The sequence below is a fragment of the Protopterus annectens genome, chromosome 14.part0 (assembly GCF_019279795.1).
Source record: "Protopterus annectens isolate FY-2018-M chromosome 14.part0, PAN1.0, whole genome shotgun sequence".
NCBI classification, from domain to species: domain Eukaryota; kingdom Metazoa; phylum Chordata; order Ceratodontiformes; family Protopteridae; genus Protopterus; species Protopterus annectens.
In genome coordinates this window covers 347,699,304-347,725,906 of record NC_056748.1, presented here as the reverse complement: position 1 = coordinate 347,725,906, position 26,603 = coordinate 347,699,304, and the positions used below count along the sequence as shown (strand labels likewise).

Below are 26,603 nucleotides of genomic sequence, written 5' to 3'. Positions count from 1 at the left end.
TCCTGGTTGACATTTATTTGACACTTGTTAAATAAAAACATTTCTGGCATAACATGCGTCTCCACAATTTGTAGTTGCAAGCTGAAGAGACACAACCTCTGAAAAGTCAGTCATATGCCAAGTTAGATTAAAGTCACCAAATTTCTTTTTAAATGTCACTTGAGATATGCATGCGTAAATGGGCGTGCCTTCGTTGAATGTTGAACGTTGAGCTGGCACCTCAGCATTCGTGAAAATCTACTGCCAATCATTAGCGGACCGGAGTTCCGCTGTGGCGACCCCTAACCGGGAAAAGCCGAAAGACAACAACTTGAGATTTGCAGGGAATGGAATCACGGGAGTTCCTGCATTAACAACGTGATATATGCAAAAACACCCAACAATTTGTCACATTTAAGTCCACGGCATACTGTTGAAGAACTAACAGGAAACTTTTTTTAGCCAGTTTGTAAAAGGAAACAAAAACAAAGTAGCAGTACCCATTTGTCATTGGATTCATGAATGACTGTCATCTGAGTTTTTTTTCCCCCAATAATCTTCAATTGCCAGATGGTTTGTCCATCAGTCTTTTTTTGCTGACAAACATGATTCATCTGGGGCTTTCATACCACAATTATTTTCACAATGAGATGAATGAATCCAAGTTGGCAGTCCTGCACAGTGGATTGCAGTGAAGGTTGCAAGCAGAATCTGGAAAGGGCCTTTTTACTTTGGACTCAAACAGTTCTCTGGAAAGTTTCAACATAAACCCAATAACCAGGCCGCAGTTGGTGACAGGGCTGATCAGAAGGTGGAGGAAAAGCTTTTCGTACAGTTCTGTGGTACTGCTGCAAGCAATGAGCAGGTTTTGTGCAGTAAGACAATACAACATCATTTTTTAAGAGTTGATTTTTCATTTGACACAGGAGAAATAACTGGAAGGACTATGTGTCTCCCCATTAATATATCATAGGGGTTCAACATACTCCTCATACTCAGTGCTAAGGGAAGTGCCTCCAGCCATTTAAGGTTTGTTTTAGCATAAATCTTTGAAACTTTAAGGGACCTATTGACCTTCTCTATTAATCCAGATAACTGTGGATGATTGGGGCAGTGAAGACTTAGCTTAGTATTAAAAATCTTGTATAACTCCGTAATCAAGGAATTGCAAAATGTGTTCCATGATCACTACTGATACAAGGTACCACAAATCTAGGTATGAATTTAAAAAGTAATGTTTTAACAACTGTCACAAACTCTGCCTTATGACATGGGTAAGCTTTTACTCATGCAGAAAACATGCAAGCCACCACCAACTTAAATGGTAAATTATGGACCTTTGGCATCTGGACAAAGTCCAGCTGCACATTAACAAAAGATCCCCAAGGTGGTGGTAAGCATGCAGCTTTAACATTCAAATTTTTGTAACACTGTATGCTAAATGTAATGCACATTTAACAACATACTTAAGTATCAACGAGGAGACATGAGGGGTATATCAACTTTGGGTAATGATGTCTTATCTGCATGGGCTGGTAAATGATATGCCCTTAGCAGATAAGGCAGAAACGAGGCAGGCGCCACCAGTTGGCCTTCCAGATGTCGCCATAACCGATCAGTGAATTTACTGCATCAGTTTTTTAGGTCACCTCTGAACTTTTCCCTGTGATGATTCAGCTTGAAAAGTACTTTTCAATCATTACTTTGGGTCTTCCAAGAACATTGTGTGTAAATTTGCACAATGTCCTTTTACAACTTGCTTAGCAGCTTGGATTTGATAAATTATTTTTATTTGAAAACAGTATCTATACCCTTTTGATGGGCACTACATTCAACTACTGATAATTATTCAGATAACGAGAGAATTTAAGAGAGCATTTACAAAAAGAGAAGAAGTTTTAATCTGAGTTTTTGCAGAAGTTAAAAATCCTCTCAGTTTCCAAAGTTGCCCAAAATCATGTACTACACCAAAAGCATAGAGACTGTCAGCAAGATATTGGCAACTTTGTCTCTGGCTAACCCACAAGCCTTTTTAGTTCATAGATTAGTACTAGGCTAACTATCCTTGTGGACCACTTTAAGCGGAGCCAGTTACCCCATGCGAGAATCAAACCCTGCACCTTTTGTTTGTAAGGTAAACACCTTAACCATTATGCCAACCTCCCTCTTTTGTACGGCCACACACTCAGTTACCTGGGCAGAATGTATGGCCTCTAGTCTTTGTTGAAGCAAAACATTATTGGTGCAGACTGATATTTTTGCAACCAGATTTTCATTTTGATCTCTTTCACAGGAACCATTTAGAAATAGACCCAGTTCAGCGTTGGGTATAGGAGTGTCCTTAAAGTCATTTTTAGGAGAAAACAGATAGTCACAGACACAACACACACACAAAATCATGTTCTTTACCATCCTCAGCAGTAGCAACAAAGATGCAGGATTTAGAACAGAACAGTAGGAGAGAAATAGATGGATCAAAGAGAAGAGTAAGTTTATATTTAGACGTATAGTCATGGTTTTTTTTATTTTAAGTAAGACACTATACAGAATGAAGGATGGCTACTGTAAGATCATGCCCAAGCGCTACTGCTTGCCCAAGAGACTAGAATGGCAGCAGCAGCCACCACTGCTCTTAAACAAGGTGGAAATCCCTTTGCAACAGAATCAAGTGCTGTACTATAGGTGTCCCCATGTTTCTGTGCAAGCACTCCCTGAAAAAATCCATTTTATTAAAAAAAAAAATGGAAGTCTTTTCATAATCTGTAACCCTAAATCTGGGGCAATAGATGAAGCTTGCTTTAAATTTTGAAATTAATTTTCCTCTTTACTATCCCAAGGGAAGGGCTCTGGTGTATCCTGTTTTAAAAGATCTGTCAAAGGTTTAGCAATTTTTGCATAGTTAGAAATCCACTGTCTTCAGTATTCTGTCATACCTAAGCTGACGTTAAGTAGATGGACGTGGGGCTTTAGATATTCCATCAGTAGGAGATTACATCAGATAACCAAGATAACGCACCCGAGAGGACAACAGCTGTAACTTTCCTTTCAACACCTTAGGTCCTTTTTCTGCAAGGATAGTTAGATGTATTGTATCCTGCTGACACTGCTGAAAAGAATTGGATGTTATTAGTAAATCATCTAGATATTGCACTAACACAGATCCACCTGCAAATGTCATATCTTTAAAATCTTTTTTTAGAATTTGATAAAATAATGGAGAGTCAATGTATCCCTGTGATAACCATATCCGTGCATCATCCTGTCCCTGACATGTAAAGGCAAAAAGAAACAGACTTTCAGGGTGGATAGGTACAGAGACGACTGCAAACACAGATCTACCACAGACAAATATTTTGATGTAGGTGGTAGGTAACTAAGTATTGTTGCTTGATATGGAACCACAGGAAAAGCTGGTAATATTACATCGTTTACAGCCCTCAAATCTTGCAAAAACTTACAAGTATCCTTTTCTGGCTTTTTTACAGGGAGAATAGGAGTATTGCAAGGGCTTTTAGCTGGCACTGTTTCTTGTTGTACCAAGGACTGAATTACAGGTTTGAATTCCTGCTCCGTTTCTAGTTTCACTGGATAATGCAGAACTCTAGGGAAAGGTTTAGTTGGATTTAAATTTTAGTTTTACTGCTTCAGCATATGTTTATACACCTTCATTAGCATGTTTAGCCCATAAGTTAAGAGGTACCGGCTGCTGTTTGCCTTAACAGCTTTTGCAAAGGCTGCCAATAATTTTGGCTCCGATTCTGTTGGAACTTTTAAATACACCCCTTCAAGTGTACAGTAAACAGTATAACCCAGCTTGCATAATAGGTCTCTCCCTAGCAAATTTACCAGTGCAGTTGTATTCAAAAAGAATGCCTTTCTTTAATTGGTCCTAAAGAAATAGGTATAAGTTCTGAAACAGGATATGTAACAGTAGCAATTGTTACTCAAACTGCCTTTATGTTTTGATACTGGTATTGGACTGAGTTGACTTTTAAATACAGACCTAGTGAATCCAGTGTTCACCAGGAAAGGAATTTTTTTCTATTAGAGAGTCCCTTTTTATCTACTGACAGCAGAGGATTAAGATTTACTTCTGTTTTATTACTTTGACATGGTGTAATGATTCTTAACTCCTCCTGGTGGAGGAAATGCAGCATTGTTATAATTTGGCTGCCATTCAGTCTACGAATCTTTGATTCTCTGCATTTAATTCTGTGGGCATGTTTTTCTCCAATGTCCTGCTTCACCACAACTGAAGCAAGATCCATCAGATGAGGCAGGAGGGGCACTGCCAGCTCACTGCTGCCAACCAGCTGCATCTCGTTTCCCTTGACCAGCACTCTTATTAAATCCTCTATCTATTCCTTTTCCCCTTCCCCTGCCTCTGCTTGACCCCTTGAGCTTCTGTCTTATTTGCAAAGTTAACAGCTTATCCTCAGTATCCTTTCTCCATTCTTCCCGATACTCAGTATAGTGATTTGCAGCGCTTAGTAAGGACTCCAAGTCCTTTTCCTGCCAGTCTATAAGCACTTGCTTTATTTCATTTTGAACAGGGGCTTGCAGACCCTGCACAAAAGCAGCTGCAATAGCTCACTTAGCTTGTTCTTCTGATCTGGTATTTCTGATTGTCTAGCAAACGCTGCTTTAAGATGACTCAAATGATCTACAAGGGCTTCCCCTTTATTTTGCTTACATGCCTGCATCTTAGACCAATCTGTCCTAACTTGACACACTTCTACAGGATTTTATTAAACAATGTTGCCCTTTTGAGAATAAAATCTGTTTTTTCAGCCATTTTAAGTAACTGTTGTCTTATTTTCATCTAACGCGATTACCCAAGCAGCTGGTTTAAATCTGTCTCAGTAGAACAGCAAACATTTTATTATAGTTTTTAAATTTCTCCTTCAACCTTAATAGATATTCCCTACTATTTGGAAAACTTTTGGACATAAATATGCAAATCAGCAGGGAGTGCAAGGGGGATTAACAAGCTCTCCATTATTAGCCCCCAATACTTCTCCATGGGGTGCCAAAAGATCCTTGCCAGAGGCAACAACCTCTTATCCTACCTGGTCGTGTGAGCATGTGTGATGGGCTATGTGTGTATCAAATACTGGAGGAGGAGGAACAGGAGGAGAAGATGAAGACTTCCCAACTTGCAGATGCCCGTTCTGAAGAGGGTTAAACAGGGAACCAGGTTGAGATGCAACAGTACCACAATGACCTACTGTCTAATGGACAGTTGTCCAAAATGCAGGGGTTTGAGAACAGCAGAATCTTGTGCAGGAGCCATCCATACGGGTACACATGGGGTGGGGGTGCAGTAGCTACTGGAGAATTACCATCCTCTTAAGTCTTATAGCCGAGGGCTACCCAGCAGGGATAACCCACAAGTGATGAATGCAACAGTAAAACACGAAGAACATCAAATTATTCTCATTTATCATCTGCACTTTTGATTTAATATATCTGTACAAGTTGCCCCCCCCCCCCCCGTTCTTTTTGTGGTCTTTTTGTCTTTGTGGCTTTGAGTTGCCCACCTCTGGTATAAAGTTTATACTGGACACCCCCCCCCCCAAAATCACATTACATCAGCTCATTCTACTGTTAATAGTGAGAACTTAGCAAAGGCCCACTCCTTTAGCTTCTGCATACTGAATTACCTTCTGTCTCTTCAGTCTACTAAAAAAAAAAAAAAAAAAAAAAAAAAAAAAAAAAAAGTTTCCTGCCTTTCCTGGAACTAGTGTAGTCCAGATACAGATTTGCTGTATCCAAGAATTTTTGTAAGCTTCTGAACGGTGCTCTTCAATTTTTCTGCTAGTTCTCTGCTCTCCTGCATTTTTACTAGCTTATTAGTCTAGCACTTTACCAGACTTCTTGTAGCAATTATTGTAGCACACAACAGTGCTACCACCACTAAACAGCTCCAATATTTATTATTAAAGTCCACCCCTCCAGGCATGTCTAAAGGTTGGTTCCCTGTGCTTTCTCCTATTAGCCTGGTGAGCCTAGGCATCCTGAGGTAATGTAGCAACTGCCTCATGCACACTGACAACCCTCTCCTCTTACCTCCCAACACTCAGCCTTGCGAGAGATGCACATATATATCCAAACTGGAAGCCATGCACTCTGCAGCAAAGACTGGAATAGCTGGTCAGGAGGAGCAGGTCAACACTTGCACCACAACACGTGAACACATAGCCCTCCAGAAGACACACCAGCACTGCCTTCACATAAAAACACAAACCACACACCCACCTTCGCAGAGGCTCTCAAAGATCTACTCAAACGGCAGAGAACTCCAAAGCAGAAATGCACTCTACCACCACAACACAAATCATGAAACACAACTCTCCTAAATGGTGTGTCACTCAATCAAAGCTCCTAAGGCAAAACAGCATGCCCAACACACTAGTCATAGATGACTCTATAGTAAGGCACACTGATATCCCACTCACTAGGTTGAATAAGGAGAAAGTAACACTCCGCTGCCAGGATCCACCACATAACACACACACACACACACACACACACACACACACACACACACACACACACACACACACACACACACACACACACACACACACACACACACACACACACACACACACACACACACAGTTCCCTCAACAACAGGTACAAATATGACTCTGTCATTGTACATGTGGGTGTGAATGACCCGAGACGTACCTCCCTGGACTACATGAAGACAGACATGGAGGAGCTCTCGGATTATGTAGCCTAGACGGGTATGACCCTAGCCCTGAGAAGCCTCCTACCATCACCCAGAATGATACCACAGAACAAGCAGAAAATGATTGATTTCAACAAGTTTCTGGTGTCATTCTAAGGGAATCCAGTAACTGTCTGCCTGGGATGACATGACTGACAGACCTAGATGCTTTGCCAGGGATGGCCTGCATCCATCACCCCTGGGCTTCCGGATACTGGCCAAGGTGCTTGCCACCCCTACAGTGGCTTTTTCAGGCAGTGTTCCAAAGACCAAATTACCAATGTAAACAGCTACAAACAAATGAAATCTGAGGGTCATGCTGCCGAGTGCTAGAAGTCTAAATATTACAATGCACTTGCTCGAAGCACTCCTTAAATGGAGAACATAGACATTTGTGCTGTAACAGAGACCTGGTTCAAGGCAGCAGATATAGCCTGGTAGTGCAGGGGTGCTAACTCATTCCATACTTTTTGGCCCCAGAACTTGGGCCGAAGCACCAAAGGAGGTGTTGGTGTGTTTCCATAGTCAAAGGATGCACGCACCTCCAGACTGATAGCCCAACATGAAACAGCAGAGATACTTCAGGTGCAGCTAACATTGGGCAAGACAGCGATTCAGGTCGTAGCCTGCTATAGGTCCCCAACCATGACCCAAGACTCACACTCCACTTTCCTAAGCACCCTGGAGAATATCAGGGTCCAACCTAACACCCTCATACTGGGGCAAATTCAACTACACCTCTACTAACTGGGAAAACTACTCATGTACCAATACACTTGCCCAACGTTTCCTGGAATTCATTAATTCCAATGCCCTGGACCAGCTCATTCGTACCCCCACGAGAGGTAGCAACATCCTTGACCTGGGCATTAGTAAAATGGGTGACCATTGCTCTGTACCAATAGTCAATTCTTCACTGGTTAGATCCAACCACAAACTAAATCACCTTGGAAATCCAAATTCCTCCCCCCCCCCCACCCCAAAGGTAAACCACCATGAAAAAGTTCTCCAAAGCTAACTTTGGGCTCCTAAAAACAGAGGTGGCTAACTTCACAATACCCATGCAATTGGAGAATAGCTACATGACTGCCGAATCGTACACTAATGCCCTGTACGAACACTTACCCAATACAACCACGATGCTCTTCCCCAAAAAAGAGGAAGCCAATCTGGTGGTCCCCTGCCATAAACAAACTCAAACAGAAGGAGGAAACTGATGAGAAATAAGGTGACATCCCAAGACTAGAAAAAGTCCCTTACCAACCTTAACAAAAAGTTGAGATTCCTCATCAAATCCTCTAAAGCTAGCTATGAAAACAGAATTGCAGCAGATAGTAAAGACAACCACAAGGCCTTCTATATTTATGTAAAGAATCTCCACGGCAATACCCAGATTTGCTCGGAGCTGTTGCACAATGGCACTTCCTATACAGAGCCAACAGATATTGCCAATATACTGGCTGGCAGACAGATTCAGTGCCAACTTTACCCCTCTCCCCCACCAAAGGACGAATCACAATATCAGTAGATTGTCAAGCACCCAGTATTACTGCTGCACAGCTTAAAACAGCACTGTCCAAGGCCAAGAATACAGCTTCTATGGGACCTCACAATATCCCTGGCTGTGTTCTACATGAACTACAGAGAGTGAACTGGCACCTCACCTATGTGCCCTGTTCAATCACAGCCTCACCTCAGGCTTTGTCCCTACCGAATGGCACACTGCTACAGTCATCCCTCTCCACAAAGGAGGAGCGACTACAGACCATGGGAACTAACGCCCCATTAGCCGGAGACGTCAGATATGCAAAGCTATGGAACGCATCATCATGGACCGAATAAATAAAGATATAGGGAACTTCCAAACTCTGGATCCCACACAGTTTGGATTTGTGAAGGGTAGATCATGCCTGCTCAACCTGGTCGACTTCTTTGAGTCAGTCACCAGAGCTGTGGATGAAGGCAAGGTGGTTCATACATCCTACCTTGATCTGGCCAAGGCCTTTGATACCATTCCCCACTCAGGAATCATAGAAAAACTCACTAAGCTAGGCATCAACCCCTATAATCACTAGGTGGGTTGCAAACTGGCTCTCAGATGGCTACTTTCACAGTGTGGGTTCTGACTCCAAGTCAGACTGTCGACCAGTCACGAGTGGAGTCCCACGGGGTTCGGTCCTGGGTCCTCTCCTGTTTGGTATCTACTTCTTTGAAGTCCAGGCCAACACGAAGGGACTCTGGCTGACAAAGTTCGCAGAGGATTGCAAGTTGGGAGCCATAATTAACACCCCAAGTGATGTTGACAACCTACAGAAAGGCCTCACTGAGACCAATGACTAGTGTCAGAACCATAGCCTTAAGCTCAATGCCAAAAAATGTGTAGTCACCCCCTTTGGGAAAAACCCAGTTTCCATGAATTACCACATCAATGGTAGTCCAGTTCCCATGAATTACCAACATCAATGGTAGTCCACTGAACACAGAAGGCGTCATAAGAGATCTGGGAACACAGGTTGAGAGCAACCTCTCTTTTGACCACCACACTGCCACTGTGGTCTGAAAGTTTTTCTATGTGGCACATCTCATTACTAAGGGTTTTGCATCCAGGAAGAAAGAGGTCATTGTCTCCCTCTACTCTTCCCTCATTAGGCCAATCATAAGAGTACAATGCCCCATTTGGCATGTACCTCACTAGACATCTGCAACAACTGGAGAGGCCTCAAAAATACCTCACAAAGAGGATCTTAGGCCTTAAACACTTGTCCTATATGGACAGACTCAAAAAAAAACTATTCTCTGTCTCATATCACCTACTTAGAGGCAATCTCTGCTTTACTTACAAAGCAATGTCTAACCCAGCTCTGTTAGAAATGCTACATCTAAAAAAATCCCAATCCCTCCGCACTACACGCTCCAGAGACCTCAACCTCATTATCACAAACAAAACAAGCTCGAGGGACAGGATCATAACCCACAGACTGCCCATGCTATGGAACAGACTTCCCATACATATCAAGTGGAGTGTCTCACTGGCCCTCTTCAAGAGAAATCTTGATGAGTGGAAGGGAAATGGAAAATTCATCCCGGGGATCACTCCAGTGGCTCTACTTGACAGAGGCACTGGGAACCAAGGTCAGGTGGCACGATGCCGGGGTAATCCTATGGGCTAGGCTTGTAAAGGCTCCACAGCCATTAGGTTCACAAACCTCTTTTTTTACTCTTATTTACTGCCTTCTTAACCTCTTGCACCTGTTGTAGCAACTTATTAGTATCCTGTAATCCTCTTAATGCCGATTACTCTTTCCTTTTAAGAGCTTCAGTATGCCACAAATAAAATATTGCTCATAGTTTCCCTCGTTTTTCTTTTTTTCCAAAATAGCCTACAAATTCTCTAATTTACTCTATATAAAAGTTCCATTTAATGGCAATACTTCACCAGAGCAATTTTTGGTAAACTGAGACCACTCATTTAAATAATTACAACTTTCCTTTCTGCAAATTATAATAGATAAAATATACAGGCGCTCCCTTTACAGGGATTTGATCCTGCCTGTTTAACTTTGTTCCCATTTTCCCTATTCATACTTGCCTAGATCATCCTGATAATTCTGGAAAGAAAAAGTATTACATCAATTCACACACACTATTCAGGGCGGAAAGAGTAGGTATTCTGTCATTATGCAATGACAGAGAAAAGGTTTCCATCAGCCTTTTGCCAGAGCACTCCCTTGCTTTTATCCCATCACAAGCTCAAAATTGACAGCTCTAGCATTGCTACTGGGATAATGGGGGAAATAGGTAGTGTATCCAGAACTGGCCACTCTTTCGGACCCTCAGGATACTTTCACAAAGTCACACCTATGTTCCAATCAGCTTTACTCTGTAGCATATCACCTACTCCAAGCTGATCTCTGCCTAACATATAAAGCTATGTCAAACCCAGAGCTGTTGGACATGCTACACCTAAATAAATCCCAATCCCTCCAAGCTACATGCTCTAGGAACCTAAACCTTGTCACCACAATAAACAGGACATGCTGGAGGGATAGATTCCTGTCCCAGAGACTTCCCATACCCTGGAACAAGCTACCCATCTATGTCAAGCAAAGTTCCTCATTAGCACTCTTCAAGAAAAATCTTGATGAGTGGATTGGAAAATAGGAAATACACCCCGGGGATCACTTCTGTGGCTCTGCTCGACAGGGGCACAGGAAAATAACTTTCTTGGGTGGCGTAAGCCAGGGAACCTTGTTGGCTAGGCTTACTTAGGCCCTTGGGCCGATAGCCTAGTACCTACCTCTGAACCTATGCTACTAGCCTCAAACTTCATTACCAGCACACCCATGTCCCAGTATGCTATAGGCTCATGAAATTGATTTAACTTTAACCTCTTTTTTCATTTCTCTCTTTTCACTCATACATTAAATGCAACACATATCTCTTGCCGTTTACCTTTTAGTCTTGAAGGTACAGCCTTCAACACAAGGCACCTCTTTTATTTTAGTCCTCCAATTATTACTTTACTTATTTCCAACAAGGAAACTCAGTCATTCAAGAAAAGTTATCCACTCTTCATTTTTCTAATTTCTACAAATCCATTTTCCCCACTTTTAGCCTAGCATGTTTGCACGGCCTGAATAGGTATCAGAGTCTGACTATTTCATACAAAGCCCTATGGAATTCACGCAAGAACTTTTTGTTTCTGAATAAAAAAAACTCCAGCTATACTTTGTGGCATATCGTCTACTCAAAGGCGATCTCTGCTTAACATACAAGGCCATGTCAAACACTGAGCTGTTGGACATGTTCCACTTAGAAATCCCAATCCCTCAGAGCCACACGTTCCAGGGATCTAAACCTTGTCATCACAATGAACAAAACATGCTGGAGGGTTAGGTTCCTGACCAAAAGACTCCCCATACATGTCAAGCAGAGCACCTCCTTGGCACTCTTCAAAAGGAACCTTGACAATTGGATGGGAGATAGGAAATTCACCCCAGGGATCACATCAGTCGCTCTGCTAGACAGGGGTCCAGGGAAGTAAATATTGCTGGAAAAAATATCCAGGGAATTGTTATGGCTAGGCTTGTATAGGCCCTAGGGCCGACAGCCTAGTACCAAACTATGAACCCTTGTAACTTATTCCACACTGCCCTGCAGCAATACCAAAGTTCAGAATTAGAGTCAAGGCACCAAATGTTAAAGTTCACAAATAACAGAGTTTCACCTTTTAGCCTTGAGTGAAGACTAATGCTTTAGGATGTGCAAAGTACTTGTTTATTCCATGAACAGCGTTCGGAGACTGCCTACTTAAATTCTCAGAACAGTCTCCAAGAATAAAGAAACCATTCAATTTTTATACTTTTTTTTTTAAATCTATTTTGTGCATGCAGAACTCTGATGTTGCACAGCTTTTAACAAATCCTACAATATTTTATGTCCTTGTGAACCTCGCTTTTGAAAATAAAGACCCACACATGCTTAATATTTATTGACCTGCAACAGTGTTAACATTTGATACCAGTACACACAATCTCAGACATCCTGGAAAAGACTCATCCCCCAGCCTGTGAAGGCCCGAGTAATATTCACCTGGTTCCACAGATAATCGGACAATTCACTAATTTCCATAACACCTTCAGCATTTTGCCTTCAACTGTCAGTACAAGAACAATACAATTGTAAGACACTTGAAATATAAAGCTAATACCTGTGTGAACCTATAATAATGAAGCTATTTTTTTATTTTGCTTTTGGCATACATATTAAACATTTGCTTTGTAAAAGTTAACATGCATTATGTAAGCTGCAACATCCTTGTTTTTTTTTTTTTTTTAAACAGCTTTACTGAGTATCTCTTAAGATATTAGGCACATAACAGAAAAATTATGCAAACATTTTTTTCATTTACATACATTACATAATTTTTACAACGCTTGCTGGTCCAATATTACATAAATTGCTCAATTCCCGTTTCACTCTTCCAACCTGCGCTGAAGCAAAATACTGGGTTGATTAGGAAAGCTGATTAGTAATAATGTGTTTATTTCCTTTTAATGACTTCTTGGGAAGACAGCAGTATTTTCTTTGTTTTGATTTTTTTTCCAATTCAGCAAGAACTGCTTGTATGGTTGCTAGGTTTGGAATAAATTAAGAGCATGATATTCTACAATCTAATTCAGCTATTTTTCTGCAAAAACAACAAAAAAAAGTTAAATACTTCAGTTTACTAAATGTAATGACCAAATTTTATTAGTCTAAAATAAGCAAATTCCTTTTGCACAAGAAAATCTAGTACTTATAAATTTTAAATTTCACAACATTAACTATTTTTCACTGTCAACACTTGGTCATGGATGATTGTTACAATGGTTAACACTTGACACTTAAAAAAAAAATAAATAAAAAAAACTGTGCACCTGACTTTTCCAATTAATAATGTTTAAGTAACCAGTGAAATATTCCGCCTAAAAAAACAAAAACCAAGTGACAAATTACTAAATGTCACTAAATGATCTAGTGGCATACAAGGACAATGCTCGACTATGGCATGGGTGACCAGAGCTCGATTAGCAGTTTGTGAACCGAGTGTCAGGGAGGGATAGGCATGCTCATACTGAATGCGTGGGGGGGGGGGGCTATACATTTGATAATGTTCCCAAAGGGGAAGCATGATCCAAAGTGTAGAGATGCTCCCAGATATATAGTCTATGAGCAGGGGGGGAGGGGCAGGAAGTGAATAAAAAAAGCCCCAAAACAGGTGCAAAGATGGCTAATCCCCCAGGACATCCTAAGGATCTACAACCAGCTCTAGTAATATCAGTCGATGCATGGGGGAGGTGTATGGAAGAAATTAAATCACTGGGGGAGCCAGGACAGTAAAATGAGGTCAAAGGGACCAAAAAAGTAACTACCACCACAAACATGGTCTTGCTCAGCTAAGAAAATCTCCCAACAAGCACTGAGCATGTTCTTTTAATATAGTTCTTAATGCATACAAATACTCTCAAATACAGTACACTGCAACTTAAGACATGAGAATTTTTTTACTTGGGAAAGGGAAAATTATGTACATGTAGTTATCTTTCATACTGGTGGCATGGTGTCACAAGAACCAAATGCCAAGAAATATTCAAAAAGTCACCTAAGGAGTATGATGTGCCTAACACAAAAGAGCCATACAAACTACACTGCAGATAGCGGACATCCCACTGGGATGCAGGGTCAATGCAGATTTTTGGAACCGCACCTATAGTTCCATAGTGTTATTCTCAGAAATGCCATTACCAGCAGGCCTCGCTTGCTCAGTCACTGCATCCATTAAATTATACATCTTTCATTAAAACCATCTGTTGTGCAGTCTCCAAACTCTGGTCTCAAGGTATGAAATAAGTAAACTGGTACATTTCCTAATTAGAAAGAGCTGAGCTTCATACAATTCCAGGAATATGAAGAAAAAAAACATACAGCAGACTTCAATGACCACCAAACCTAAATGGCAACAAGCTGGGAAAAAAATACTAAAAATCAAACTGCATGCTACACAAAGTACAGTTTTGTACCTACCATAAATGTAGATGTTCGAAGATCCACATTGCTGCAGTCCTAACACTTGGGTAGTCCGCTGTCCCAGTCAGCCCGAATACCAAAGTATAAGGCTGACGTCGGTCAAGGCGCATTAGTCTGACGTCAGGGTACAAATGCGCATGACCGACGTCATATCCTCAGTCTTTTCTTGCCCCAGATGTCAGAAGACCCTAACAAGATAAGGCCAAAACCAAAAAACACCAAACACTCCTGTACCAAATATATATCCAATATATACAAATTTACAAAAGTACAACCCCACCCACACAACCACCCCTAAACACAGAGGGGAAGGAGGGAGGGTAAATTGGACTGCAGCAATGTGGATCTTCGAACATCTACATTTATGGTAGGTACAAAACTGTACTATGTTCTTCACCCCACATTGCTGCAGTCCTAACACTTGGGTAGAATCCCAAAGCAGAGGTAAGGGAGGCTGGCAAATCATAAAGCAGCAGGAGCTGTCAACATGCCCTGCAAAATAGCCGTGGCAAAACCAGCCCTAGATTTAGAGTAGAGAGGAAGGTGGTAATGCTTAGAGAAAGTATGCACTGAACTCCAAGTAGCTGCCTCCAAAATATCCTTAGTTGCCACCCCTTAGAAATGCTGTTGAAGTGGCAGTAGCCCTAGTGGAATGAGGCCTAATCCCAGCTGGAATCTCCTTGCCATGATGGGAATAACAAAATGCAATGCAAAACCCAATCCACTTAGAAATAGTTTGTTTTGACACAGGCTTGCCCTGAGAACTCAAAGCAAAAGAAACAAACAACTGCTGAGACTGCCTAAAATCCTTAGTCCTGCTTAAATAATAGCGCAACTGCCTGTGTACATCTAAAGTGTGCAAAATCTTTTCCCCCTTATTTTGGGGATCTGCATAAAAAGTAGGCAAATGAATAGTTTGGTTTAAAGCCACGCTAGAAACCACCTTAGGCATAAAGGAAGGATTAGTACGTAATGATACCCTATCCTTATGGAAAATCAAAAAAGGCTCAACCGCCATAAGGGCCTGCAATTCAGAAACCCTTCTTGCAGAAGTAATGGCCAACAAAAAAGCAGTCTTCCATGACAAGTATTTCAATTCAGCAGTAGCCAAGAGGCTCAAAAGGTTGTAGAGTAAGTTTCTCCAACACAAAATTGAGATCCCAAGCAGGAGTAGGAGCTCTACGTGGGGTCTTATATTCTTTGCCCTCTAAGAAATTGCTTGAACAAAGGATGAGAAAACAATGGTGGGTCACAATCATAGTGAGCTGAAATTGCTGCAGCATGAATCTTAATGGAAGAGAAAGACAAACCTTTGTCCAATAACTCAGTAAGATATTGAAGAGCCACACTCAAATTAGGCTCAGAAACCTCCAAATCCTTTGCTGCACTCCAAAATAAAAATCTCTTCCATTTTTCTGTACACTTTCCTTGTACTAGGTCTTCTGGCTTCCATAATCACATTCAAAACTTGTTGAGGAAGTTGAGACCTGCTGTGGTTCAAAACAGAATATGCCAGGCTGTTAGATGAAGAGAGTGAAGCTTGACATTGAGTAGATGACCGTCCCTCTGAGACAATAGGTGTGGAATCAAAGGTAAAGGCCATGGAGGCTTCCTTACCAGACTCCTCAGTAATGGGTACCAGTGTTGCGAGGCCAATCTGGAGCTATTAAAATCATCCTTGGCTTGTCTTGTCTGACCTTTAGGAGTACCTTTGGGAGGAGAGGCAGAGGTGGAAAGGCATACACATGAAGATTTTTCCAACTGAAAGAAAGAGCATCCACTTTCCAAGCTGTGTGATGAAACCTTTTCGTGCAAAACTTTGGCAGCTGGTGGTTTAGTGGAGAAGCAAACAGATCTATGTCTGGAGTTCCCCATGACACTGTCAATTTCCGAAATACATGAAGATCCAGTTTCCACTCGTGGGGATCCATGATTTGCCTGCTTAACACATCTGCTAAGGAGTTCTGTGCTCCGGCAGAAACCTTGCCTGAAGATTTAGTTGCAAGCTGAGCGCAGTCTCCCACAAAATCATTGCTTGCCTGCATAGAGGATAAGAATGTGTTCCCCCTTGTTTGTTGATGTACCACATGACAGTTGTGTTGTCTGTTAGAATCAACACCTGCCCTGGAAGAAGTAACTCCTTGAAAGCCATTAATGCAAACTGGACTGCTAACATCTCCTTCATGTTGATATGTAGATGCTGTAGTCTGGCAGGCCACTTGTCTTGTATCCACTTTCCATTCAGATGAGCTCCCCAAGCTATGTCTGAGGCATCTGTCGTTAGAATCTGACTCGCCTCTGGCCGGGTCACAGAGAGTCCCTTGTTTAGGTGACATTCCTGAGCCCACCACAAAAATTCCTTTTGAATGCAAGGTATTATTTGAATGACAGTGTCCAAATCCTGGCAGTGCTGTGTCCATACATTTTGAGATACCATTGCAGCTTCCTCATATGCAGTTTGGCATTGGGAAGCACCAGAATACAAGATGCCATGAACCCTAAGGCTTGAAGGACTGTCCTTGCAGTCAGCCCGGACTGAAGAGATAGTTGATGGAAGTAAAGGGAAAGATTCTTTTGTTTGTCCGGGGTTAAAAGGCCATCTGGGTTGCTGTATTCAGTCTCACACCCAGAAAGCACATGTCTTGAGAGGGTACTAGACTGGACTTTATTTCGTTCACAGAATACCCCAGGCATCTTAGCACTGCTATCACATATTCCAAATGCTGAAAAAGGTCTTCCTTTTCTTGAGCCAGAATCAGGCAGTCGTCCAAGTAAGGATAGATTTGTATTCCTTTTAGCCTGAAGTAAGCTATCACTGGAGCCAGAACTTTTGTGAATACTCTGGGCGCAGTAGATAAGCCAAAGGGCAATGCAGAGAACTGATAATGGGAATTCCCAGCTCGAAAACGCAGATACTTCCTGCAACTTAGCCTGATAGGCACATGAAGGTAAGCCTCCTTGAGATCTAAAGTTACCATCCAGTGATCTTTGCCCAGCAGAGGTAAAAGCTGTTGTAACGTCAACATTTTGAACTTGGGAATGTCCAGATAAGTGTTGAGGATAGATAAATCCAAAATTGGTCTCCACGTGTTCCCCTTTTTTGGTACTAGGAACAGGCGAGAATAAAATCCTAGGCCCCTTTCTGGCACAGGAACCGGCTGAATGGCCCCTATTTGGAGTAACAGAGAAATTTGCTTGTGGGCCTCTTTTCTTTGTAGAGGAGGAATGTCTGGCATGCCTTTGAAAGGAGGCAAGGTATGGAAATAAAACCTGTAACCTTGGTGAATGATATCCAATACCCATCTGTCTTGGGTAATTAAACTCCAATTTTCTTTGAAAAGCGCCAGCCTTCCCCCCCAAAGGTGCTGCCAGACGAGTAGGCTCTGGCAGCTGAAAAGGCAGGTCATTGGGTCTGCTTACGAAAGGACTGACTCCTGCCCTCACCAGAAGACTGAGCAGGTGAACTCCCTGTTCTAGGCCTAAAAGAACCTTGAGCTCTGCCCCTACCACGTCTAGACCTACCCCTAGACTGGGAATCATAAGAAGGGTATGTCCACCCCTTAGTAGGCCAATTTCTACTAAACTTCGGAGGCTGGACCTGCAAAAAATCTTTAACAGTCTGCATAGACTTAGCCTTGTCCTCCATTTTCTTTAAAACTGCTTCCACAGGCGAACCAAACAACACATCAGACTGTAACGGAGCATCCAAAATCCTTGTCTTAACATGCTCAGCTAAATTCTGATCCCTCAGCCAGGCGTGCCTGAAGAACAGAACCAGTGGCAGCCACCCTCGAAGAGGCCTGTACAGCATCAAAACCACATTGCAAGGAATGCTTACCCACCTGTTCAGAAACATGTACTAAATCCTGCAACTCTTTACACTCAATACCTTCCGCCAGAGCATCCACCTTAGACTTCAATTGAGAAAGGAGATCATTTTGGTATTTTAACATGTGGAACTGACAATTCAAAGCCCTCATGGCTAAAGTGGAAGAAGTATAAACCTTCTTTCCCCATCTATCCAAAGCCCTTGCCTCTTTATCAGGAGGAACAGGATTTTTAACAACAGAAGCCTTAACACCTTTAGGCCCCTGAGAAACAGTTTCTGGGTCTGCCCTAGGACTCTTAAAAAGATACTTAGGAGCTTCCGGCACCCTATAATACCTATCTGGTTTAACTGGGGCAGGAGGCAAAGAATCAGGGTTCAGGGAAGCCTCTGCAAAAACATCTTGCACCACATCCAGAACAGGAGGTATAGCTAAAGGCCTATGCTGGGGTAGAAACAAAAATTCCCTAAGCCTCTTCCTGGAATCAGAGAAATCTTGACCTTCCCATTTAAAATGCTCCCTCATGGAATGAAGAGTTTCTGAAAAAGAAAAATCCTCAGGAGGAGAAGCCGAAGGAGTAGAATCATCTACATCAGAATCAGAATAAGGAGGATACTCCTGTTAGTCTTCAGCCGAAGACTCAGAAGCCTCCGAGCACTGCTCAAAACTCTCAAGCTCAGGTTCCACCCTAGGCCTCTTATCAGGTGGGGGCATAGAACCTCTAATCATAGTAATCAAATCTTCTGCCATTTTAAGCATATGTTTCTTAGGCAGAGACCCTGAAGAACTAGGAGAGACACCCACTGAAGTTAAACCTGGCCTGCCTCTCGAAGAAGCCTTGGAAACAGAAGGGGAGGGCCTAACCACCTTAGGAAGGGAGGGGAGAACAGCTACCTGAGAAGCCCCTTCAGCCTGGCCTACCTCCTGAGGGGACACATCTTGTAACAGTAAAGTCTCTCCCTGAGACTCCAAAAAAACTTCTGGCAGAACCTCCGGCTCCACCGAGCCTTCTAAAGAACCGACGTCCGGGACAGACGGTTCTTCCAACCTAAACTTTGCTGCTTTGTCCTTGCGCTTTTAGGCGAAGCGGCCGGAGCATCCGACGGCATTTTATAATTACAACGCTTCCCAAAAACTAACCTGGCACAGTCTAATCTTCTCTTTATAGTGCGTTTGTTAAATCTAGCACAAGAGCGACATCCAACAACGTCGTGCTCAGGCCCTAAGCAAGGTATACACAAGGTATGGTAATCCCTATGAGGTATCTGTTTCCCACAAGAAATACAGTTATTCACTTTTTCTGACATCCGGTTAAATACTGAGGCAAGAAAAAAACCAAAATATTCCCCAACGGGGTACTTAGCCAACTTTGATTCGGTCTGAAACTCCGACTTCAGAAAATTTCAGAACGCCAACCTGCACTCGCAATACTGCTTCTGCATCGGACCATGCGGCAAAAAAGACTGAGGATATGACGTCGGTCATGCGCATTTGTACCCTGACGTCAGACTAATGCGCCTTGACCGACGTCAGCCTTATACTTTGGTATTCGGGCCGACTGGGACAGCGGACTACCCAAGTGTTAGGACTGCAGCAATGTGGGATGAAGAACATCCTAAAAACAACACACACAATCAGTAAATCAAAAATATATTAAAAAGACTACACAAACTAGAATTAGGGAAATTGTTAAACAAAACATTAGTGGCTACTCATTTATCAGGTCTTTGCTTACCCAATTTGTAGCACCACCGTTATGAAGCTTATCTTGGAAAAATTCAATAACTTTCTTCTCCCACTCAAGATTTACAGAGTTCTGGACTACAAAGAAAAAAAAATATATAAGACAATGCTATTCCCCCTTTGGTACTCAATTTTCATATACTTTAGGTGTCAACATACTTAATAAAAAAAAGACAGCAAAATCCCCAGCAAGACCACTACAGCACATTCTGAGTGAGCAAAATTGTCAAACATTTTGCTACAAACACTATCAAAACCTACAAGCTATTACGCACTGCTTGACCACAAGAAGCTAGGACAGTCCCTATCAACTGAACCTTCCAGTTTGTTAAAGGCAAGTGAGCAGTCAAAGTTAACACAAGTGAATTTAAACCTCAAGAATTTTATTTACCAAACTTTTTATGCAGACTACATTTGTGATGCAAATGAGGAAAAGTACAGTTTGTAAGTAAGCTTACAATAACAGATGTTCAAATGATCTCTGCTGTTGTAGCAGAAGCTATGAGTAATGGTTTCCTTCATCATTGCTACTTCCCTACCACCGGACATCTTTAAAATACAGATTCCTGTACTTAGTTATGCTACTCTTCAGCTTATTCTTTTCCTCCCACTGTGCCATCTTTCTTCCTACCATGACTCAATAATATATCTCAACATCTCTCCATGTTTGTTCCAACCACATATCCATACTTCTTTACACACCCCACGGAATGCACTAAATCTATTTAATAATGCCCCTTACCTTTACTCCACATACAGGCTGATCATTTTGATTTGAGCTGAAGAGTAATTGAAGTGCAAGAATCCTCTCCAAAAGGCAAGTATGCATAATACTCCAATATACTTAAATCCTTACAGGCGGATATACACATCCTAATCCTGGCCCCACCTATCACAGTGAACACAAAGATGATTCTCTTCTACATACTTCTGTAACCCAACAGCAGTCAATCCCCAGCCTTGGTAATCTAATTTTTGTTGCAATAAATCTTAAAAATACAAGAAATGCAACTGTTGAACTACATGCCTGGATTACCAAACACAAGCCTGATATTCTTGCTTTAGCTCAAACCTGGCTTAAAACCAGCATATAGGGCTCCAAAGTTATACCTCCTGGCTACAATATCCATAATGACCGTATAAAAAGAGGGAAGGTGGTGGTGGTATTGCTTTAGTATTTCACAATACCTACCATACTTCCCTTGAGTTACTAGGTGATGTGAATGTCAATTGGTTGGGCAAACTAACTCTCCTACATCTAGCATGAACTTAGATATCTGTTTTCACACAACTAATTAATAGCCTCACACATTACAACAAGTGTCAAGTCAATTTTTACACAAAGACAACTGGAGTCCCACATTTTTCAACGACCTGAATAATAATCGAAAGTGCTTATCGTTTGACAAGGAAGGGACCATTTTTATGGTGTTGAATTTTAACTTTGGTGACATTAAAACTTGTTTTTAACGGACCATTAGGATCTACATCGTGAATAGAACCTTGCTAACCCACAGGTTCTGTATTCAGCTTTACGATACATTTTCTGTAGCAGCCATGGCCGTATTTTCTGCAGTTTGTTTTTAACTATGAACCTATGTATCCAGCTATCTTCTGAATATTCTTTCCTGGGGGGATAAAATCATTTTTGATGCAAAACACGCTAAGGAGGAAATACAAAAGTTTGTCCAACAAAAAATGAGCTGTGAAACAGCAGAGATTCTGCTTCTTGTTCTTGTAAAAGAAGACCAGGCAGAGACTCTGCCAGTGAAACCTTTTCCAGTGTTTCAATGGAAAATGCTTGAGAAACATAAAAAGAAGCACAAAAAGTTGACTAGAAGAACCAAGAGTATGTTGGAAAGGAAGAAGATACTGGACTTGGAACATAGAGATAAACAGGCATAAAACTATCAATTTGGAAATGGACAAATACATGTGGGATTATAAAATATTAATATTTGTATAACATGACAGAAAAAAAAAAACTGGAAATATTGGTCTTTTTTGACTTCATTAAACTTGTTGTGGACTCTAAAGCATATGCCCTGCTTCATGTCATTAATATATGGAGGAAACCTTAAGAAAGGGGAAAAGGAAGGAAAGAATTAAGTAAAACAATCTTAACAGAAATACCTGGGACAAAGAAAAAAGAGAGAAATACTTATATTAATTGCAAGAGGAGCACCAATAGGTGATAGATGAACAAGGATTAAAAAAAGGGAATGGTAGAAATGTATTACTAAGGGGTTACTGGCATGGGAGGAGCCTTACACTGGCACGTACTTGTATGCCACCTAAAACTGGTATAATGGAGCTTAAGCGAATTCTAGGAGAAATAAAATCAGATTTCAGAGGTAGGTGGGGACTGGAATTTGATTTGCAGCAGGGAAGATGCTTCTCAGGGGGGCCAGAAGGGAAAATATAAAAAAAGAAGGGTAGATTTAAGAAATTTATGAAAATATTTGGCATGGAAGATGTGAATTCAGTAGTAGGAGTTCAAGCGAAATGTACACATTCCCCAAGATACAAAACCTAGGCTAGGCAGAAAAAGAAGTTGTGCACTTACCATAACGTTCCATGTTTGTAGTCCATCTCTCACCTACATTCTTTGCTGGATGGGTTCAGAGCAGATTCTTGGCTCAGACTTTGCCGATACTAACGTTAGAGAGCTTTTACTGGCTCGAAGCTAACCCCTATTCCATGGTGCCTCACGGCAATTCCCTAGATCTTGTTGCAAGAAAGTAAATAGGTACATAATAGTCAGTAAACTATCAATAACTATGCACATACAAAACAGCATACTCTATTACTATCCATGCCAAGTGGACGGACAACTACAACCAGGTCAGACAGCATAATGGATAATCCACCAGTTCCTCCAGGAAACGGGAAGGGGGAAGGAGGGTGGGACGCAAGAATGTAGGCGAGATGGACTACAAACATGGAACGTTATGGTAAATACATAACTTCTTTATGTTATGTAGTCCCATCTCGCCATAATTCTTGCTGAATGGGACAGCGTTCCTAGCACCTTTATCCCAGGTGGCTCAAGCGAAGAGAGACTTCAGCACAGTGGACCCAAAAGGATGACCCGTCCCAGGAGGCCAAATCCAATCTGTAATGAGTGACAGAAGTACGAGGTCTTGCCCAAGTAGCTGCTGCACAAATGGTCATCAATAGGGAGTTTTGATCTAAAAGCATATAAAAATTGATACTGCTCTGGTTGAATGGCCTTTTACTTTGGCTGGTAATTGTTTGCCAGAAGTTTTATAAGCAAATGAAATTGAGTCTGAAAGCCATTTAGACAAATTGACCTTGGAAACAGGCAAGCCTTTATTTTTGTCTGAAAAGGAAACAATATGTCTGATTTTCGAAATTCTTTAGTCCTGTGCAGGTAAAACCTGAGAATTCTGTGGACATCCATTCGGTGGTCTGTATTCTGATTTAATAGTATGATTTGGGAAGAAAACTGGCAATTCGATAGATGTGTTGAGATTATGCTCTGCGCAATACCTTAGGAAGAAAGGAAGGATTGGTTCTAAGTGACAGGACTATCCTTGTGGAAGACGATGTGAGCAGGTTGAATGGTGAGGGTTTGCAATTCTGAATCTCTCCTAGCAAATGTTATAGCCACTAAGAACAATGTCTTCCAAGACAATAATTTCAGCTCAGATGAAGAAGACTGTTCAAAAGGTGGAGAAATTAAAAATGTAAGAACTATGTTTAGGTCCCAGGGCTCCGGTGGTTGCCTGATTGGAGGTCTGAGAAGGACTCCTTTCAAAACGGTTTTGCATATAAAAAAAAAAAAAAGTGGAACATGATTGGATTTCCCATGTAGCCAAAATGATCAATTAGAGATGGCAGCTAACTGAACTCAGACAGTAGCAGCTGCAGCTCCTTCTTGAAAAATGGATGCCAGAAGGACAGGATAGACTCTATAGGAGCAGAGTGGGGATCTATGCCTTGGTTTGCTGCCAAATTTAGAACCTTTTCCATTTACTGGAATAGAATTTCCTGGTTGAAGGTTTGTGTGAAGAAATCAGAATGTGTTTGATTGTAGGGGAAAAGTGAAACACCTGGCTATTTGTGGAACTGGAGCAGCCATGCTGTCAATTTCAGGGTTTGGATACTAAGATGGAACTGCCCCGACCAATGAATCAGGAGGTCTGAAGATGGTTCCAGAATCCATGGCTCCTCCAAGAGATAGGATCACAGGAAGTGGAACCAGACTTGGCAAGGTCAGTAAGGAGCAAGGAGGTTCAGGGTACTCTCTTCAAATATTTTGCTTTCTGAATCACTTTTGGTATGAGAGGAAAGGGCGGAAAAGCATAAATGAGTACCGGAAGCCAACTGTGGACCAGAGCATCCCTGGGTGACATCCCCAGATGTGGAATTAGGGCAAAGTAGCTGCTGCATTTGGTGTTCATGTACGTGGCAAATAGGTCCATTTGCAAAAAATCTCTTCCGCAACTTCTGAATTCAGGGACTACTCGTGAGGCATCAGAATTGCTTGACTGAGTTTGCCTGTATCACACTGGACTTCCCCGGGATGTGTGTTGCTACCAGAAAGTGTTGTGTCCATCGCCCATTTCCATACTCTTAGAGCCTCTTGACAGAGTGGGTATGATTTGGTTCCCCCTTGCTTGTTTATATAAAACACTACCAACATGTTGTCTGAATCGCAATTGTCCAGGTGGGAAGAGAACTGAAGTGCTTGCAACGCATATGGCGCCGCTCATCTCCAGAACATTTATGTGCAAGTGGTTCTTGTGATCCTGCCATGTACCTTGCACTGTCGTTCCCAGATAATGCCCCCCCAACCTATCTGGGAAGCGTCTGTGGTAAATACTGCATTTTGTTGAGTAGGAGCAAGTGGGCGACCTAGATAAAGTTGATCTGTACGTAACCACCATGTTGGATCCTTCTTGCAGCAGTCTGCGACGAGTATTTGGTGAGACGGGGAGATCCTGCATTGACCACTGGGCAAATAGTAGCCACTGAAGTACTCATGTGCAAACTGGCTAAGGGAACTAAGAGAATAGTAGAAGCCATACTCCCCAAGAAGGACTATCCTGGCCTGTACTTTCTTCAGCAAGGATTTGACTTGGTTGTGCAACGATTCTATCCTTTCTGTCAGTTTTGCTGTCATGGTGGTGGAGTCCATTTCTGAGCCGAAGAATACAATGCGCTGCGATGGAGATAAGGCTGATTGTCCTTGCGCACCAGATTAGGCATTGCAATAAACCTAAAAGCAGAGTCTCATCCCTGGTTCTGATTAGTTGGTGCTTGGTGGTAGCAGTGAGGAACCAGTTGTCTAGGTACAGAAACACCTGGAATCCTTGATGTCTCAGGTGAGTCATTACCACTGCCATGCATTTGAACACTCTGGGGGCTGTAGTGAGGCCAAAGGGCAGTGTTCAAAATTGAAAATGACTGCCTCCCAGCTGAAAGCATAGGTGTCTTCTGGAGCGCCTGTCCATTTCAAAGTAGTAGTACGCATCCTGAAGATCTATAGAGCACATCCAATTGTCTTTCCCGATAAAGGGAAATATCGACTGCAGAGTGATCATACAGACCTTAGATTTCTTTACAGACTTGTTGAGTTTGCTGAGATCTAGAATTCATCTCCAGTCCCCTGTCTTTTTTGGAACTAAAAAGAATCGTAAGTTCTGGATCCTATTTGCTCTGTGGGGACTTCTTGGATGACTTTTTGGAGCAACGAGATGACCTCTGATATTGCACAGTCTAATTGAATGAAACTCTGGTAGAGACCGGTTTACCAGGGGATTGGAAACAAAGGGAATAAGGTAACCTCAGGATATTATGGTTTGTACCAAACGATCTTGGGAAATATGTAGCCAGGCGCTTGGGGGGTAATCTTTCACTATACCCAACTGCCTCCAGAGACAGAGTCTGGCAACCCCTCAGGGGCGATGGAAAGGACGATCTCCCTGATGTTGTGGATCTCCTCTGCCGCGAGGGCGGTGCTTTCCATTATATCCTCTCCCCCTCTGCCTCTAGGGAAGGGTTGACCTGGTGCCCGAGGGAAACCTTTTTGGGATTTACAGAACCACATTTTCCCTCCTGTTTGACCCTTGGGATAGGGTCTAGAAGAAAGAGAGAAACTGACTCAGACAGCAGATAAGGTTTCTCCTTCCTGCTCGCACCTAGCCAGTCTCTTTTACCTGCGGTCAAAAACAGTTGAACCATCAAAAGGGACATTGGTAAAGAAAGACAAGGATTCTGTGAAGTTACACAGATGCATCCAGGAATGTCTCCTATGAGAAATTCCTGCTGCGACTGCCCTACTAACTCATTCAGCTGCATAGGAAATCAGCCTCATAGAAGAGTTAGTTATAGATCTAAGGATGGAGAGCTGTGCAAATACCTTGTCCATAGATCCCGAAGCTACTGAACCCTGAAGGGCGTCTTCCAACTCCTTCAGGAGATCCCTTTGAAGTCTGGTAAAATGGGACAGGTAATTCAGCGATCGTAAGCTAAATGCCGCTGAAGAGAGGGTACGCTTTCCGTACCTATCCATTGTCATGGACTCTTATTAGGAGGATGGATATTATAAGAAGTCTCTGACAACTCTTTGTGGCTGCTGCTATCACCATAGCATCCATAGGAACTCCATTAGAAAGAAAGGACTTATCTTCTGGAGCAGTCATAAACTTGTTTGGCCTCCTCGTAATAGGTTCCACTGTCTGGGGAGGTGCAGGCTTTCCGGGATATGACCCCAGAGAGTT

General features: G+C 42.1%; 1 protein-coding gene across 1 annotated transcript in view; it reads right to left on the bottom strand.

Moving 5' to 3' along the window:
• The window catches only part of LOC122788982 (minichromosome maintenance complex binding protein), a 1,363,580-nt gene that overhangs the window by 1,295,850 nt on the left and 41,127 nt on the right, over nucleotides 1-26,603 (bottom strand). The window contains exon 3 of the mRNA XM_044056074.1: nucleotides 19,847-19,932. Within this exon, the coding sequence (XP_043912009.1) occupies nucleotides 19,847-19,932 (86 nt within the window). The remainder of the gene's footprint in view (nucleotides 1-19,846; nucleotides 19,933-26,603) is intronic.